This window comes from Natator depressus, chromosome 7, assembly GCF_965152275.1.
Source record: "Natator depressus isolate rNatDep1 chromosome 7, rNatDep2.hap1, whole genome shotgun sequence".
Classification (NCBI taxonomy): domain Eukaryota; kingdom Metazoa; phylum Chordata; order Testudines; family Cheloniidae; genus Natator; species Natator depressus.
In genome coordinates this window covers 82,400,130-82,417,605 of record NC_134240.1, presented here as the reverse complement: position 1 = coordinate 82,417,605, position 17,476 = coordinate 82,400,130, and the positions used below count along the sequence as shown (strand labels likewise).

The window sequence follows — 17,476 nt, the reverse complement described above, 5'->3', positions numbered from 1 at the left end:
ATAAACACAGTTGTGTAAATACTGCAGGTATAGGCTTTCTACTGGGATTTTGTCCTAACTGGTGTAATTGTCGATTACAATCGGACCCCCAGATTTTACTCCCGTGTAGTAAAAGCATTTGAAATATGGCTAAACTATTCTCCGCTGTATGGGTTCAGTGGAAGACTCTCTTCTAGTGGCCCACATAGCTCGCTCTTGTAGTGTGTTCTAGCCATTCTGAAACTCTTGATGTATTTATTCTAAGGCTCAGGCATGTTCAATATAGGTGTGTTCAATTTTGGGCTTTGTACTAAGTTTTGAGTTGGTGGTGGTTAGGGGGCTTTTTCTGCAATACTGTGGTGTGTGGTTTTTTTTTGTTCTTTCCGGGCTGTCCTGTTGCCCTATGTACGGCGATATGGTCCTAGCAGGTGTATGTTTCTTTGGTGACTGTCTTATGTAGGTGAGAATATTGCAAAGAACCTGGTGGCTCATTACTAGGCACAGTATTAACCCCCAGTGCAACATCTAGCCTGTAAAGGACTCCATGACCTCCAGAGCACAGAAGAGGGAAGTACCACTAGAGGCCAGGGGAGACCTGGCTCAGGAGGTTGCTGGAAGCTGAGTGGGAACAAGAGTTGTTGTTACCTGAGGCAAGGGTCTGGGAGCTGGCAGTGGAGAGAAGGTCAGGCAGCTTGGGATCTGGGATTGAAAGGCTGACAGCTGCCCTGGGAAGCAGCTTTTACTGGCAAGGAAGGGAGCTGTAGCTATAGCAGGTGGATCCTCAGAAATAGCCGACAGATGAGGGTTGTGCAGACTGTTCCAAACAATATGGACAAAATTACTGAACTCTGGCCAGGGATCGACAAGCCAGTGTCTGATTGCCTCCAGGATGGAGCATCCCTGGCATTAGGCCAGAGAGACTGCCCTGAGGGGCTCAGTTCGAAGCTGTTCGTTCATCTTCTGCTTGTAACTTAGTCGTTGTGCTCAGGGTTGTTGCAGTGTTTTTCTGACAGCCCTAATAAAACAACCCTTTGTTATTCATCAGACTAAGTGTTCATGGGAGGGCTAAAGCCAATGCTAGATGTGCCTAGTGCACTTGCTTCTAGGTGTTCAGTACACACACCTCTTCCAGACATCTAGGGACTGGTATACCACAGCACTCGGCAACCCTCTTGCAATGGCTCAGTTCAGCAATGACCAGGTCACCAGCATAGAAGAGACATTTTATCTCCAGGTTGTTTAGTGGAAGTCCTAGATTAGGATATTGATGATGTATATGTTGAGGAGGGTCAAGTATAGGATACATTCCCGTTTACACCTCTTAATTGCCCGGAGGAACTGGTTTGCATGTTTGTTTCTATCCTGCATCTGGGGGAATGGTATGTGGTTTTGATGATGATTAATTCCATTTGGTGGTCATTTTAAGGTTCAGTTATCAGTGATGGACTGAGTGGAATTTTTTTTTTTTTAATTTTGTGAAGCAGGCAAATATTGCACCTGTTTTCAGTGAGCATCTGTAGGGTCTAGACTTGGTCAGTGATTCGATTCTTTTTGGAATGCATTTGACATTTTTGCATTTACTTTGAGTTGAGATAAACAACTCTTAAATCAGTGCTGAGGAGGCCAAAAGTTACAAGGGAAACCATGTGAGTGTTTTGTAATGGGGCAGGCACTCAAATGTAGAAACATGACTCATCTCATGTGATTTGCTGATTACAGATACTCTTGTGCCTTCAGCCAGCTAGCTATGGAAAAAATACTAAATCCAGAAAAATACTCCAGAATGTTTACCCAAATGCATCACACCATTGTTTAAACATTGGGATGCCTTTTTGTAGACATAATATGCCATCTCTTGCTGTGGAATATTCCAGTGACCTGTTCCTTTGTCGCTCTTGGGAGGGAACGGAAGAGGATTTTTAACGTTTTGTTTATTTTAAGAAATACTAATGGAAATACCTCGATCTGCCGACATCTCCTTTCTTAGTGGAGTGTTGTCATGTTCTCAGTCTATGCCTCCTAACTGTTTTGGTGTCACCAGAACTGCTCGCTTCAACACACTCTAATATGAAAAGAGACTTTTCCAGGAACATTTATTGCTATAGGTCCAAATCCTTGACCTGCATGCAAGCCTGAGTAAATAGGCTTAGGGCAGGCATTCTCGGCAAAGCATGGGGTGATTTGGAATCATCCTCGAGACTCATGGCCATGGAGTCTTAATAGAGATGCTCCATAATTTCTCTACAATCTCAACAGAAGTAGTAGTGGTGGCTCATATGCTCCCCTTTCCATGAGTTGTTTGGGTCAGTTGGTTCATGTAGTCGTGGACTGTTGGCCATTCTATTGCCCCTACCTTGCTCCCAATAAACATCTCTGTTAGTGTGGCGCACGGTTTTAGGGTTGGCAGGGGCACAGAGTGCCCGGAGGGAAATTTTTTAAAATCTGCCCTCTGCAGCAGAACTTTAATGCTTCTGCTGAACTTTGGGCCAAATCAACATGTTCAGAGGGGAAAGCAGGATTTTACATAACCCTATCCATACCTCTACCCCTTGCATCAAATATGTGGCTGTGTCTGCCTACATCTTAGCAGGTTTCAGAGTAGCAGCTGTGTTAGTCTGTATTCGCAAAAAGAAAAGGAGGACTTGTGGCACCTTAGAGGCTAACCAATTTATTTGAGCATAAGCTTTCGTGAGCTACAGCTCACTTCATTGGATGCATACTGTGGAAAGTGTAGAAGATCTTTTTATACACACAAAGCATGAAAAAAATGGGTGTTTACCATTACAAAAGGTTCTCTCCCCCCACCCCACTCTCCTGCTGGTAATAGCTTATGTAAAGTGATCACTCTCCTTACAATGTGTATGATAAACACCCATTTTTTTCATGCTTTGTGTGTATAAAAAGATCTTCTACACTTTCCACAGTAAGAAAAGGAGTACTTGTGGCACCTTAGAGACTAACCAATTTATTTGAGCATGAGCTTTTGTGAGCTACAGCTCACTTCATCGTATGCATACAATGAAGTGAGCTGTAGCTCACGAAAGCTCATGCTCAAATAAATTGGTTAGTCTCTAAGGTGCCACAAGTACTCCTTTTCTTTTTACATCTTAACAAAGATTTAATAGCACAGCCAGCACCTTAGTACTCAGATTTCGTGCTACTAACATTTTGTTGCTTAACCAAATATTCTGCAGCAAGCCTGTTTTTTATTAGCCTGCACTATGGTATGTAATCAATGGTTAAAATGGCACTAAAAATGTCAAACACAGCATTATCTTCTAATGCCGCATCCTTGACATTTTAAGGATGTGTTCTCGTTCTTTCATAAAATTCATTGATTTGCATTGGGTCTCCAGTCAGTAGTTCTACACTTGAACTGTAGCTGTCCTTCCTGCCCATGAAGGAAGCAGATGCAGAATAGGAAAGCTAACAGAGGTCATATACCAAGGAGAGTGGCTGTACTTTAGCAACAGGATAGTTAGATTTGTAGAGGTTTGATGCCCATCACACTTTCTACAGCATTATCAACTTTTTGGCTTCACAATCCCACATCCTTCCTGCTGCCTAGCTTGAACAATAAGGCATATGAAATAACTTGAGGAGCCTGAGTAATGAATGACATTGTGATGCGAGGCCACGATTAGAACTGGGCAATTCATGTTGGATTCAGAGAATTGTCTCAGTAGTACACGCCTTCATCCAAAAAACAAACAAGCCCAAGACGTTTGGTTTCAGCTTTTTTTTTTAAACAAAACATTTCAAATCAAAACAACTTTTTGTGTCAAAATATACTTCAATTTTTTTAAATGTGAAGCTTTTTTGTTTTAAAATTTTGGGTCACTTTTTTTGGTTCACAAAAAATTTTGAGAAAATTTTCTTTCTGATTGACCCAAAACAATTTCCTCCAGATATGGAGTGGCCAGCAAACAAAAAAATATTTTCACAGCTCTAGTCATCATGTGGTGGTGGTTTGTGCAATGTGATATTTTGACACCATCGTTGCAGTGCAACATGTGGTGGTGATAAATGTCAATGCAACTTGAAGCAAATTGCAGAAACTGAATAAGCAGCATTGTTGGTCTGTTTCAGTCTGCAGCTCTGCTATTCCACTTGTCTTTTAGTCCTATATATCTCTTTCTAAAACTTCACCAGCACGGTTTACCTCTCTCCTACCTGTAGCTGCATGTCTCCTTGAAGTATTTATAGCTTTAGCACAGATGCACAGGGCCCCCTTCCTTGTGGGTAACATCAAATAAAAATACAAACTCTGAAGCCCTGTTCATGTGTCTCTTTCTATAGAGACCAAGTACAAGAGGGAGAGCTGGCCAGTGAATTTCTGAGATAAGGGAAATTTTTTTTTTTATCCCTAACCAGAATCCAGGCTTCATAGCTGTCTTGATTCCAAACTCCTTTTCATGTCGTCTGGTGCTTTAGATGACAAGACCAAAACTTATCACTCCCATAACCCTGAATCCTCAGTGTGGGTTGTCTTTTGGAGCAACTGTGCTGCCTTGGGGGCTAGAGAATGAATTCTCTTCAAAGCCTGTTTTTGGCTATTGTATGAAATACAATACTGGCTAAATCAAACTCTCCTTTTTCACAGCCAGCCATGCAGCCCGATAATTATTGGTGACCAGAGCAGATTTGCATGTTAAAAGGAGTGACTGGAGACACTCAAAGAGGAAACCTATTCATCAAGGCTAGCTTAATCCTTATGAATATTATTATTCCCAGGGACTATACCCCCAGACCTCATCAGAGCAGGCCTGCGTTTAGACTCTTTTTTTTTTTCCATTAATGATTAATTTGTAATGGTTTGAGTCTTAACCCTAATACTGTGCAGCTCACCAGAAGGAATTAAAGAAGGAGCCTGTAAGGCGCGCTCTGACAGTAGCATACTGCATCGGAAGGGTAGCTGGCTTTGAAAGGATGCTGTTAAGGGGAGGAGCAGGTGGTGGGATAATGTATTGGAGTGCTGCTGTTTGGAAGCTCATAATATGAGAATTATTAAGGACCCTGTTCTTGGGAAGTGTATAATATTGGAGTCGCAGCTGATGCAGCTATGACTCTATTGAACCGATGGAATCCTAGGTGGTGGCGGTTAGGCATTGCTAGCAGGCAGCTTACACTGCTGGAGTCCCACCTGGTACTAATTTAAGGGGACTAGATTCCCAAAATAGAAAGTGGGGGCACTCTGACTCCCTGTCAAAGGGGGTGGTGCAGCAGGGTTTTGGTAGGTGGGAGGGTGGGGTTGGAATGGAGGCTCTTTTTATGATGGTGAGTGAGCGGTTCCTGCTTAATAATCATTGCTCCCCACCCTTTTCCCAGTCTGTGCATCCAGCAATTTCTTCTTCTCTTACACTGCAACTCTCATTCCTGCATTCAGGGATAAATCTGGGGCCTAGGTATACCAGTGTTTGGGGGTAACATGGGATCTCCTCCCTGAGTTGCTGCACACTCAGGTACTAGCAAAAAAAAAAGGAGGACTTGTGGCACCTTAGAGACTAACCAATTTATTTGAGCATAAGCTTTCGTGAGCTACAGCTCACTTCATCGGATGTATACTATGGAAAATACAGAAGATGGTTTTTATACACACAGACCATGAAAAAATGGGTGTTATCACTAAAAAGGTTTTCTCTTCCCCCCCCCCACACCCCACTCTCCTCTGGTACTAAGGTTGCCACCCATCCAGTTTTCACCCAGACAGTTTGGGTTTCAGCTTTTGTGTATGGGTGCCATTTGACAAGCCTTGATGTGTGGTGGGTTTTTTTTTTTTTTTTAAATCTATGGAAAAGGTGGTAACCTTAAGCGGAAGGAAGGAGGCAGAACAGCAGCAGCTGCCACCTCTGGGGCCAGACTGCTCATGCAGCTCCTAGTGGCCTCAGCTGTGCTGGTGAAGACCCTGCGAGCGACAGAGGCAGGGCCTTGTGGAGAAGAAGCAGATCGGGGGCAGGGGGAGGGGAGCCTTGGGGAGGGGGGGGGGGTGTCTCCTTACCAGCCATTAGAAAGGTAGCTACACAGTATGGTACAGAAAGGAGTTGGGAAAGCTGCAAATCCCAGAATGCATGGGACCATGATACAGAGTATATGTTCCAGAGGCACAACACTGTCCAGACATATCTGGGCCCAAAATTCATGTTGATGGATGGGTCTCTGGCCAAAGGAAACTAGCTGATCTGGCTGATTCATACTGCAGTTATGATGAAACACCATTCAATCAGCCAGGATTGCCTTCACAAATCCTGGATGGTCCCAGAAAACCAGGCCATGACTTATAAGACCACCTTCTTTGGTATTTTGATATTAAAGAAAATAGATTTTTATTTTTTTTGCTTTTATCTGCAACTCCTCTCACCTCCAGAAGTGAGACTGTAGCAGAAAACTCTAGCATTTTGTTTGAACCTGAGGCAAATTAATGTGTCAAGACACTTACTGTAATGTTGTTGTATTACCTTTTTATGCTTATCCTCCCGACCCTCCAAAAAAAGCAGATATGGTGTATTTGTGTTAGCACCTTGCTAACTGACATTGTGTTTCTTGCTCATGTAACAAGAGCCCACGCTCCCAATGTAAATGATAGGTAGTGTCCTAAAGTACCACTCTCAACTGACCAGGTCTGTATGAAACTTTGTGGGTTTTGATGGGTATGAATTCACATGCCTGAATTCTTTTTTCCTGAGTTGTTGTTCTGAACCCACCCAAGAACTAAAGTAAAGCTCAGCTGAACCTCTCAGTTTTGCCTGATTTAGGGCAAATCAGAATTACTGTTATGTGCAATCTGGTATGTGAAAATGTCTCATGTTTTCAGTCAAAACATATGACTCTAACCAGGGTTGCTGGAAACTTTTTGGCTCTGATTCATTGGGTGGCTTGTGAACATAAATCCTGGCCTGAGGAGGAGATTTGACATGGAATGTGACCATGGGCAGGCTTGTTACAAAGCTCTTGCAAATCTGCACGTGAACAAAGGACCAGTATCAACTCGGGTTCAGAATTAAACCCCAGACTCTGCAGTCATTTGTACTTTGCAGTACCTACATTAAATCATTCCTCCTCCATCCAAATGCAAGTGAGGTAACAGTAAAATAGGGAGCCTTTAGAAGGGTTTTGAAGTAATTTGTATTATCCAAGCTGGTCATAATCAGCCACTAATAAGCCTGTTTATGTTATGACCTTTGCTGTCCCCTTTCAAGTGTTAGATCAATGTTAATCCTGCCCATTGTTCATTTCCTAACACAGTTAAGAATGCTGTATAAATATGTGCCTACCTCACTTGGATTCTGTGGTCTCAAAGTAGCTTTAAATTAGCCCTCTTGCACGTATATAGCATTTTTGATTGCTGCATATTGTATAACTTTTCTGCCTTTAAAGATCCACTTTCAAGAATGTGCATCTAAGTTGCATGTGTACAAAATGCAGTAGTTCTGCCCAAAATGGATAATTGTGCTCCTACTGCTAATTAACAAAAGGAAATACCAAACTGTGTTTGCTGATTTTGTATGCTCAGCTGTATATATGCAGATTAGTTACTCATTTATAAAAATGAAGACTTTAATACACATGTAATCTGGCCAGGTTTCAGTTGCTGTGGGAACTATAACTCTGAATTTCATGTAAAATTCCAACTATAGTGTTACATTTAATACAATTCTTTTGGCTTTTTTTAAAATGCCAGAGGTGAAAAATAGAGTGGTTTAATGTTGAAATAAATGTGCCTTTTAGCTGAAACTTCTCTCGTTTCTTCTCAGCCCAAAAGAGTGACTTTTCTGGAAAGTCATAAGTGTCTGAAAATAGGCGTTTTTAGAATGAAAGTGTCTTTTCGACCACAACTGTATAATTATTATTATAACTATATTTGAACTATTATAGCTACGGCAATGCTGTAATAAAAGTAAGCAACTGTATACCATATAAACATTCTGAAAACAGAGCTTGTTTATTGTATTCACTTTCTTTCTTTCCAGAACACACCAGTGGGAACTCCAATTTTCATAGTGAATGCCACAGACCCAGACCAGGGGGCAGGAGGCAGTGTGCTTTACTCCTTTCAGCCTCCATCCAGCTTCTTTGCCATTGACAGTGGCCGCGGCATTGTGTCGGTAATACGAGGGCTGGATTATGAAATCACTCAAGCCTACCAGCTCCAGGTCAATGCAACGGTGAGTCAGGCCATCTGCTTCATTTAATTCTTTGCTTGGCATTTAAGACTCGTCAGCTGCAGGGGAAAGAATCTATTATTGCCTTGTTTTATCTCTCCTCATTCTACTTTCCCTTTGGAATCCTAGTTTCCTGTGGATTGCAACAGTCTAAAATAGAATTTGAATATTTTTGGTGGTCCCATAGGCATGGGCTTGACTGCCAAGTGCCTGCAGTATTTTCAGTGTGTACATAACACTAAAAGCATACATTTCTTTCAAATATTTTATGTTGTAAATTCATTATTTTACCAATTGACTGATGGCTTCCAACTCATGTTGGACTTGAGTCTCCAAATAGTGTCTTTCAGAATCTTTTGCTTGCACTTAGATAACTCTCTTAATCCAGGAAACCCTGTATCAAGGTGGTTTGTCACCTTTGGGTATGTCTACAGTGCAGTTAGACGCCCATGGCTGGCCTATGCCATGGGACTCTGGCCAAGTGGCTGTTTAATTGTGGTGCGAACTTTCAGGTGAGGCCCTGTTTTCATGGGAGACTTCAATCACCCTGATATCTGCTGGGAGAGCAATACAGTGATGCACAGACAATCCAAGCACTTTTTGGAAAGTGTAGGGGACAATTTCCTGGTGCAAGTGCTGAAGGAACCAAATAGGGGCAGAGCTCCTCTTGAGCTGTTGCTCACAAACTGGGAAGAACTAGTAGGGGAAGCAAAATGGAGGGGAACCTGGGAGGCAGTGACCATGAGATGGTAGAGGTCAGGATCCTGACACAAGGAAGAAAGGGGAGCAGCAGAATATGGACCCTGGACTTCAGTTTCCCTGAGGGAGTCAAAGTCTGCTTTTCTGATCGGCAGGATCCCCTGGGAGAATAACATGAGGGGGAAAGGAGTCCAGGAGAGTGGCTGTATTTTAAAGAATCCTTATTGTTTTTTACAGGAACAAACCATCCCACTGTATAGAAAGAATAGTAAATATGGCAGGTGACCAGATTGGCTTAACAGTGAAATCCTTGCTGATCTTAAACACATGACCAGGGAGGAGTAAAAAATATTGCTCAGGCATGCAGGAGTGAAATCAGGAAGGCCAAATAATACCTGGAGTTGCAGCTAGCAAGAGATGTTAAGAGTAACAAGAAGGGTTTCTTCAGGTATCTTAGCAACAAGAAGGAAGTCAAGGAAAGTGTGGGCCCCTTACTGAATGAAGGAGGCAACCTAGTGACTGAGGATGTGGAAAAAGCTAATATACTCAGTGCGTGTGGTTTTTCTTCTTCCCCTCTGTCCTCACGAACAAGGTCAGCTCCCAGGCTACTGCACTGGGCAGCACAGCATGGGGAGGAGGCAACCAGCCCTCTGTGGAGAAAAGTGGTTCGGGACGATTTAGAAAAGATGGACAAGTCCATGGGGCCAGATGCGCTGCATCTGGGAGTGCTAAAGGAGTTGGCGGATGTGATTGCAGAGCCATTGGCCATTATCTCTGAAAACTCATGGCGATCGGGGGAGGTCCCGGATGACTGGAAAAAGGCTAATGTAGTGCCCATCTTTAAAAAAGGGAAGAAGGAGGATCCTGGGAACTACAGGCCAGTCAGCCTCACCTCAGTCCCTGGAAAAATCATGGAGCAGATCCTCAAGGAATCAATTCTGAAGCACTTAGAGGAGAGGAAAGTGATCAGGAACAGTCAGCATGGATTCACCAAGTGCAAGTCATGCCTGACTAATCTACTTGCCTTCTATGATGATTGGCTCTGTGGATGAGGGGAAAGCAGTGGACATGTTCCTTGACTTTAGCAGAGCTTTTGATACAGTCTCCCACAGTATTCTTGTCAGCAAGTTAAAGAAGTATGGGCTGGATGAATGGACTATAAGGTGGATAGAAAGCTGGCTAGATCGTCGGGCTCAACGGGTAGTGATCAATGGCTCCATGTCCAGTTGGCAGCCGGTATCAAGCAGAGTGCCCCAAGTCCTGGGGCCAGTTTTGTTCAATATCTTCATTAATGATCTGGAGGAAGGCGTGGACTGCACCCTCAGCAAGCTTGCAGATGACACTAAACTGGGAGGAGTGGTAGATACGTGGAGGGTAGGGATAGGATACAGAGGGACCTAGACAAATTAGAGGATTGGGCCAAAAGAAATCTGAGGTTCAACAAGGACAAGTGCAGAGTCCTGCACTTAGGACAGAAGAATCCCATGCACCGCTACAGACGAGGGACCGAATGGCTCGGCAGCAGTCCTGCAGAGAAGGACCTAGGGGTTACAGTGGACAAGAAGCTGGATATGAGTCAGCAGTGTGCCCTTGTTGCCAAGAAGGCTAACAGCATTTTGGGCTGTATAAGTAGGGGCATTGCCAGCAGATTGAGGAACATGATTATTCCCCTCTATTCAACATTGGTGAGGCCTCATCTGGAGTACTGTCTAGTTTTGGGCCCCACACTACAAGAAGGATGTGGAAAAATTGGAAAGCATCTAGTGGAGGGCAACAAATTATTAGGGGACTGGAACACATGATTTATGAGGATGTTTAATCTGCAGAAGAGAAGAATGAGGGGGGATTTGATAGCTGCTTTCAACTACCTGAAAGGGGGTTCCAAAGAGGATGGATCTAGACTGTTCTCAGTGGTAGCAGATGACAGAACAAGGAGTAATGGTCTCAAGTTGCAGTGGGGGAGGTTTAGGTTGGATATTAAGAAACTTTTTCACTAGGAGGGTGGTGATACACTGAAATGGATTACCTAGAGGCTTTTAAGGTCAAGCTTGACAAAACGCTGGCTGGGATGATTTAGTTAGGGATTGGTCCTGCTTTGAGCAGGGGGTTCAACTACATGACCTCCTGAGGTCCCTTCCAAGCCTGATATTCTATGGAGCCAGGCTCTGGGATACCTGCAAGGAGGGAGGGTCCCTGAGCCTGAATGTCTAGGCTGCAATTAAACAGCCCATTTGCCTGAGTCAGCTGGCATGGGCCAGCCATGTGTGGTGTATGTTTGTGGGGTTTTTTTTAAATTGCAGTGAAGACATATTCTTTAAGGGCAGTGGGGCCCAGACCAGCCAATCCTTGGTCCAAGGCATGATCCTTTAAAGAAAGGTGTTCCATGAGAGGATCAGTGGTCCAGCTGGGAATGGGGACCAGGTGTCTTAGTCAGGGGACTATAGTACTCCACAGGTAAAGAGACTGTGGAGCTCAGTGAGGGGAACCTACAGTCTGGAGAGGAGTGGAGGGGGAAGACTTGCTGAAGCAGAATATGAACCCTGACGAGGGAGAGCTAGGGATGTTAGTGAGGACTATAGCACAATCAAAGAAAGCAGGGCTGTGGGTACCCTGTCCCAAGGGAGAAGATGTTTGAGCCCCAGAGTGAAGGCAGCAAGCAGTGGAAGAGGCCCTAGAAAGAGAAGCAGGGTAGTTTGCAGCTATGTGGGGCAGAGGTTTTTTTGCCAAGAGCAGTTCATCTAAGCTGGATGTCTGGGAGCCATCAGCTTCCCCCTCTCCCTCCCCCTCCCCCCCCACAAGCTGCTGGAGAGTTATGTGCAGGAGCTAGTTGTTTTCCTGGAGGGGAAGGGACTGAAGAGACATTGACCAGTTCCCCAAGACAAGTGTTGAATACCTGGGACCATTTCAGCTAAACTGGGACTGTTAGCAGGTATGGAAGAGTTGAGCTGCTTGGGTCCTCCCAGCAGGTACCCATAGCTGGAGGGAGGGCAGAGAAGGGAAGAGTTGCAGAGACACTAAATAATTAGTTTGGCATCCTGATTCTGTCTCGATCTCTGCCTTGGGATGTGTCAATCAATGATGCTGCAAGTCATGAGGATACAATGCCATGAAGTAAACATTGCAATTCAATGTCAAAGTCCTGCTTTGATTCCATTGTGACTTCTTACAACTCCATTCATTAATGACTTGGCTTTCCAACTCCTTAAGGACAAAAAGAAAAGGAATACTTGTGGCACCTTAGAGACTAACCAATTTATTTGTGCATGAGCTTTCGTGAGCTACAGCTCACTTCATTGGATGCATAGCATATCGTGGAAACTGCAGAAGACATTATATACACACAGAGACCATGAAACACAACTTCCTCCCACCCCACTCTCCTGCTGGTAATAGCTTATCTAAAGTGATCATCAAGTAGGGCCTCTACTTAAAAATGAACAGTCAGTTATTTTTAGAAGACCTTCTTCACTTGGAAATCTTTGAAGGAGATGCATCCGATGAAGTGAGCTGTAGCTCACGAAAGCTCATGCTCAGATAAATTGGTTAGTCTCTAAGGTGCCACAAGTACTCCTTTTCTTTTTGCGAATACAGACTAACACAGCTGTTACTCTGAAACCTGTCCTTAAGGACAGGTGCCACTGCCCACACATCCCATATCTAGACACAAGTGAAGTGAGTTCGGTGATCTCATCCTCAGTTTGAGTGCCTATTTGCCATATTACAAAACCACATGTGCTACAACAGAATTGTCTGTGTGTGCTCAGGAGAGGCCCAGAACTTCAGTACAACAATGCTGTAGATTCACTTTGAGCTGTACAGGCAGAGCTGTGTGTAAGTCAAGGTTTGGGATAGACAGGAGCACTGAGGTGGGGGTCTGGGCTTCTGTTTGACAGAACTGAGGTTGCACAGGCAGAGTCCGTTCAGATGCAGACACCTGGGCCATGCCAGCCTGCACTGTGCAGGCCACCAGGCCTTAGTATCAGTCCAACTTCACCAGACTTAAAAGCAAAACCAAAAAAGTTTTTATCTGAAGAAAATAAAATCCTCAAGCCCAGTAGTGATGATGCCAGAGTAGCAAGAGAGTGTGAGTCAGAAACAAGCATCTAGCAAAGCCGTAAACACTGAGGCCTGTGTGTTGAGGGTAATGTGCAAGCTGTGTTGAATGAAGTTTAAATTAACACGAATCTCCTGGCAATCAGCCCTTGCTGCTGCTCAAAACCATTTGCGGAAGCGTGTAGTAACCTCTGTTTGCCTTTCACCACTGTGCCTGATGGTAGGGTATCAAGAGACTTGTTTATCTCCCTTCATATGTCACTATGCTGCTTCTCTTTTTGGTAGAATATGTAACACGGCATTAGTACTTTATCTGGCAAAGGGCTACATGAGCTAGCACAGCCTTGGGGCTCCCGTTGTGGAGGGACTAGTGCAAGAGAGCTCCCAGTACAGCAGACTTCACCTGATGCAGAGCAGTGCTGTGAGGAAGCTCAGATGGATGTAGTCCCAACTATTGCTCACAAGACACTGTAGCTAGGAAGTTCACATTTGTGGCATTTCAGGCACTGCAGCTGTAATAAAGTGCATACTGTGGCAGTCCTGGTTGGCAGTAAGAGGACTCGGTAGTAAAGGTGCCTACTTCACTATCTTGAGACCATTGAGGTTATTTCTCTTGCAAGCTAAGCCATGTTTGAACCCAGACTTCCAGTAGAGAAAAGCATACAATAGCCCAATCACCCTCCAGCCCCCTGGCTTGAAATATTCCAAGGTTGTTGCTTTAAAAGGCTTTCATAATAATACCTCCTGCATACTTGTTCCAAGCACTCACCTCACGACAACACAGGAAGCAATTTGCCTTACATAGAGAGCTGCAGTTGAACTAATCTTGCCCAACTTTTTTTTAATATAGAATAAAGGTGGGTGACTTGACTTATTTAGGCTAAAAGTGTAACCTACTTGCAAATGATTTTAATATCATGAGGGTATGTTCTTCCATGGTTAAATGTTTTGTGTTTATTTTTAACCATTATTCCAATTGTAGAAATTTAAAATCAAGGGTTGCTATTTGTGGAGCCCAATAAATGACTGTTTCAGAGTAACAGCCATGTTAGTCTGTATTCGCAAAAAGAAAAGGAGGACTTGTGGCACCTTAGAGACTAACCAATTTATTTGAGCATAAGCTTTCGTGAGCTACAGCTCACTTCATCAGATGCATACTGTGGAAAGTGTAGAAGATCTTATTATATACACAGAAAGCATGAAAAAATACCTCCTCCCACCCCACTCTCCTGCTGGTAGTAGCTTATCTAAAGTGATCACTCTCCTTAAAATGTGTATGATAATCGAGGTGGGCCATTTCCAGCACAAATCCAGGGTTTAACAAGAACGTCTGAGGAAGGGGGGGGGGGTGGTGTAGGAAAAAACAAGTAGAAATAGGCTACCTTGCATAATGACTAAGCCACTCCCAGTCTCTATTCAAGCCTAAGTTAATTGTATCCAATTTGCAAATGAATTCCAATTCAGCAGTTTCTTGCTGGAGTCTGGATTTGAAGTTTTTTTGTTGTAAAATAGCGACTTTCATGTCTGTAATCGCGTGACCAGAGAGATTGAAGTGTTCTCCGACTGGTTTATGAATGTTATAATTGACATCTGATTTGTGTCCATTTATTCTTTTACGTAGAGACTGTCCAGTTTGACCAATGTACATGGCAGAGGGGCAGGAGAGCGAGTTTGTGTGTGTGGGGCGGGGGGGCAGGGTGTGAGAGAACCTGGATTTGTTGGAAATGGCCCACCTTGATTATCATACACATTGTAAGGAGAGTGGTCACTTTAGATAAGCTATTACCAGCAGGAGAGTGGGGTGGGAGGAGGTATTTTTTCATGCTTTCTGTGTATAAAAAGATCTTCTACACTTTCCACAGTATGCATCCAATGAAGTGAGCTGTAGCTCACGAAAGCTTATGCTCAAATAAATTGGTTAGTCTCTAAGGTGCCACAAGTACTCCATTTCTTTTTATAAATGACTGTTATGAGCCCTTGTTAGCCACTGGCTGGCGCTGCAGCAGCAGTTAACAAAATATATAGCCTTAGTTTTAACTAAGACATTTCAATATAAGAAAACAAACTATGGATTGAAATATTTGTCAAACAAAGACTCAAAACACAGTGAAAAATACATGATGCCTACTAAACTGTAAAAGGGCGAATCTTGGAGAAACATATTTTCCAGCTCAGAGATATGTAGTTCAGGAAATCACTTTTTCTTAAAACTGTCTTGTGAAATTGTCTGGAGTATTTATAGATCCTGACCCGATGGTGGGTGAGATCTGAGACACTTGACCATTGTGTGGGATGAACTATTCTGGGTATTTCTCTTCCTGTCATAAATGATTTTTTCCTCTCTGGGTTTCAAGGACCAAGATAAAAGCAAGCCCCTGTCCACTTTGGCTAACCTGGCAATCACCATCACAGATGTGCAAGACATGGATCCAGTCTTCATCAACCTGCCTTACAGCACAAACATCTATGAGAACTCACCTCCGGTAAGGGCCTCTCTTTCTTGCAGTGGGAAGGGAAGGGAGGTATGGCTAAGGGGAATAAAGAACACTACACATCTTAATGCTAGGGATGGAGAATCCTCTCCTGTCAAGTACCGTGGCTTCCTCCTCTCAGGATGGTTTCTTTGGTTCCTCTGTCCCAGTTTTCAGGTGTTGAATCCAGGCTGGGAAGGAACACTGTCTTCTTTGCAGCTTCATGATATCCAAATGCAAACACCATAGCATAGTGTTTGTTCTGCAGGAAAAAAATAGGGGAAATGGCAGATAGCCCTTGGTCTGAGGTTTGGTAAAGGTGTGAGTTATGACAGTAGCAAGGTATTTGCTCACTCTGGGGAAGGGTAGCTTGACATATGGTAACATTTTCAAAAACCTCTATACTCTAAATACCACTGAGAGTCAATGGTACTTACATTCCAAAGTAACTTCTGAAGATTTTACCCGTAGAGCATGTGTTCTCTACACTTGGAAAACTACATTCTGTCCTAAAATCATCATGTGCTAGAGTTCCATGCACTCACACATCACTTCTGGAATCCTGCATTCAAATACCTGATTAGATCACAGTTTAATTCATTCATCTCATCCAGCTACACAAGTTAACATAAACATGCTCAAGAACGACCAAGGACTAGAATAAAATGTAGTGCAGGATTGGAGTGCAATGTCCAAGCTGTATAAGGGCTCATTACTGGAATAGGAGCAGTGGCTGCAAATCAAAGTTAAAGTGGATTGGTGATATTGGAGGAGGTTCATCCAATGCCAGGCTCCACTCTCCTTAACTGAGGCTTGGGTCACATGTGCCTCACTTTCATCATTCTACATTCATCTACATATGTTCTCAATCCTCCCCACTCCCAAGTAATTTTCTTCTGCATTCATTGTATGCTCATACTGAGGAATTTCCAAAATACTACATACTAACTAGAACATTTCAAGTCTGTATGGATGGGCCTTGTAGTCCTGCACACTGGGCAGGAAATGCAGAGTGGACACATTTTTTTGCATTCTCTGAGTGGATGGTGGGATTGTCTAATGCCATCGGAAAAAGCACAGAGGAAAGGCTGAGAAGTGATTCAAGAGGGAAGATGCAGTTGATAGATACAAATCGCTACATGAATTACACTCCCAGGAAATCCTGTCTTGTTTATATTAAGCATTTCCCCAGCACTTGACAGTGAGCACAGTGAAGAAGAATAATTCCTACTTAGAGTGTTGGCAAAAAAAGAATGAAATGAAAATTCCCACTATTCTCAAAGATTATAGACCGAATCATCCTCAGAGTGACCTTGTATCCATGAAAGGAGACTCTCTCTTAAATTAAATGACAGTATAGTAAGACTGGAGCTAAATGGTCCCTTCATGTTGTTCCTTACTCTAACGTACATAACAATTACTTTCTGAAAGTATAGTATGCAGCCTGGATAAAATAACCAAAAAATCCATGTCTAAGGTGAAATATGAAATCACCCCCAAACTACTAAGCCATAATCTATAAACAAACTGGAAATCTGTTAGATTTAGTTTCTCTTCTATTGCATCTGAAAAAAGCATATAATAGAATTAAAGAGTAAAAGTGGGGGAAACAAAATTCTGATTCATCAAACTGTCCTCATGCTCCATAGAAAATGTGAGTGTATTGTGTGATTTCCCCCTTCGCTTTCTCCATCACTGGGGTTTGTGCAATAGATGGGAGTTTGGAGAGGATCCGTATTTGATTGAATGATGGAGTGTAAAGACAGGTGTGTTTCGCTTCAGGGAACAACTTCTGAAGCCTGTAAAGAGCATAAGAACACAAATCTTTGTGCACATGCTGAAGTTTGGCTGTGCCACTTTTGCAAGACAAGAAAATGGCTCCTCAAAGCACCAGCCAGGCGCTGCTGTTGTTGACACCACCTCTGACTATATTTTTCTTTTCCTTTCACATCTCCAAGCTGTCTCCCTGTAGGTCTGGTTTGGAGATTTTGTGACCTAGTCTCCCTGTATATGTGATCAGGAGACTAGTGTGAAGTGAATTCTGATGTAATCATGGAAAAACTCTAGAGGTTCCACTAGAATTTTCTCTTGCAAGAATGGTGATTATGGTTAACA

General features: G+C 43.2%; 1 protein-coding gene across 1 annotated transcript in view; it reads left to right on the top strand.

Moving 5' to 3' along the window:
* Nucleotides 1-17,476, top strand: part of CDH23 (cadherin related 23) — a 552,537-nt gene that overhangs the window by 240,294 nt on the left and 294,767 nt on the right. Inside the window, exons 8-9 of the mRNA XM_074958929.1 lie at nucleotides 7,947-8,141; nucleotides 15,245-15,373. Coding sequence (XP_074815030.1) covers nucleotides 7,947-8,141; nucleotides 15,245-15,373 — 324 coding nt within the window. The remainder of the gene's footprint in view (nucleotides 1-7,946; nucleotides 8,142-15,244; nucleotides 15,374-17,476) is intronic.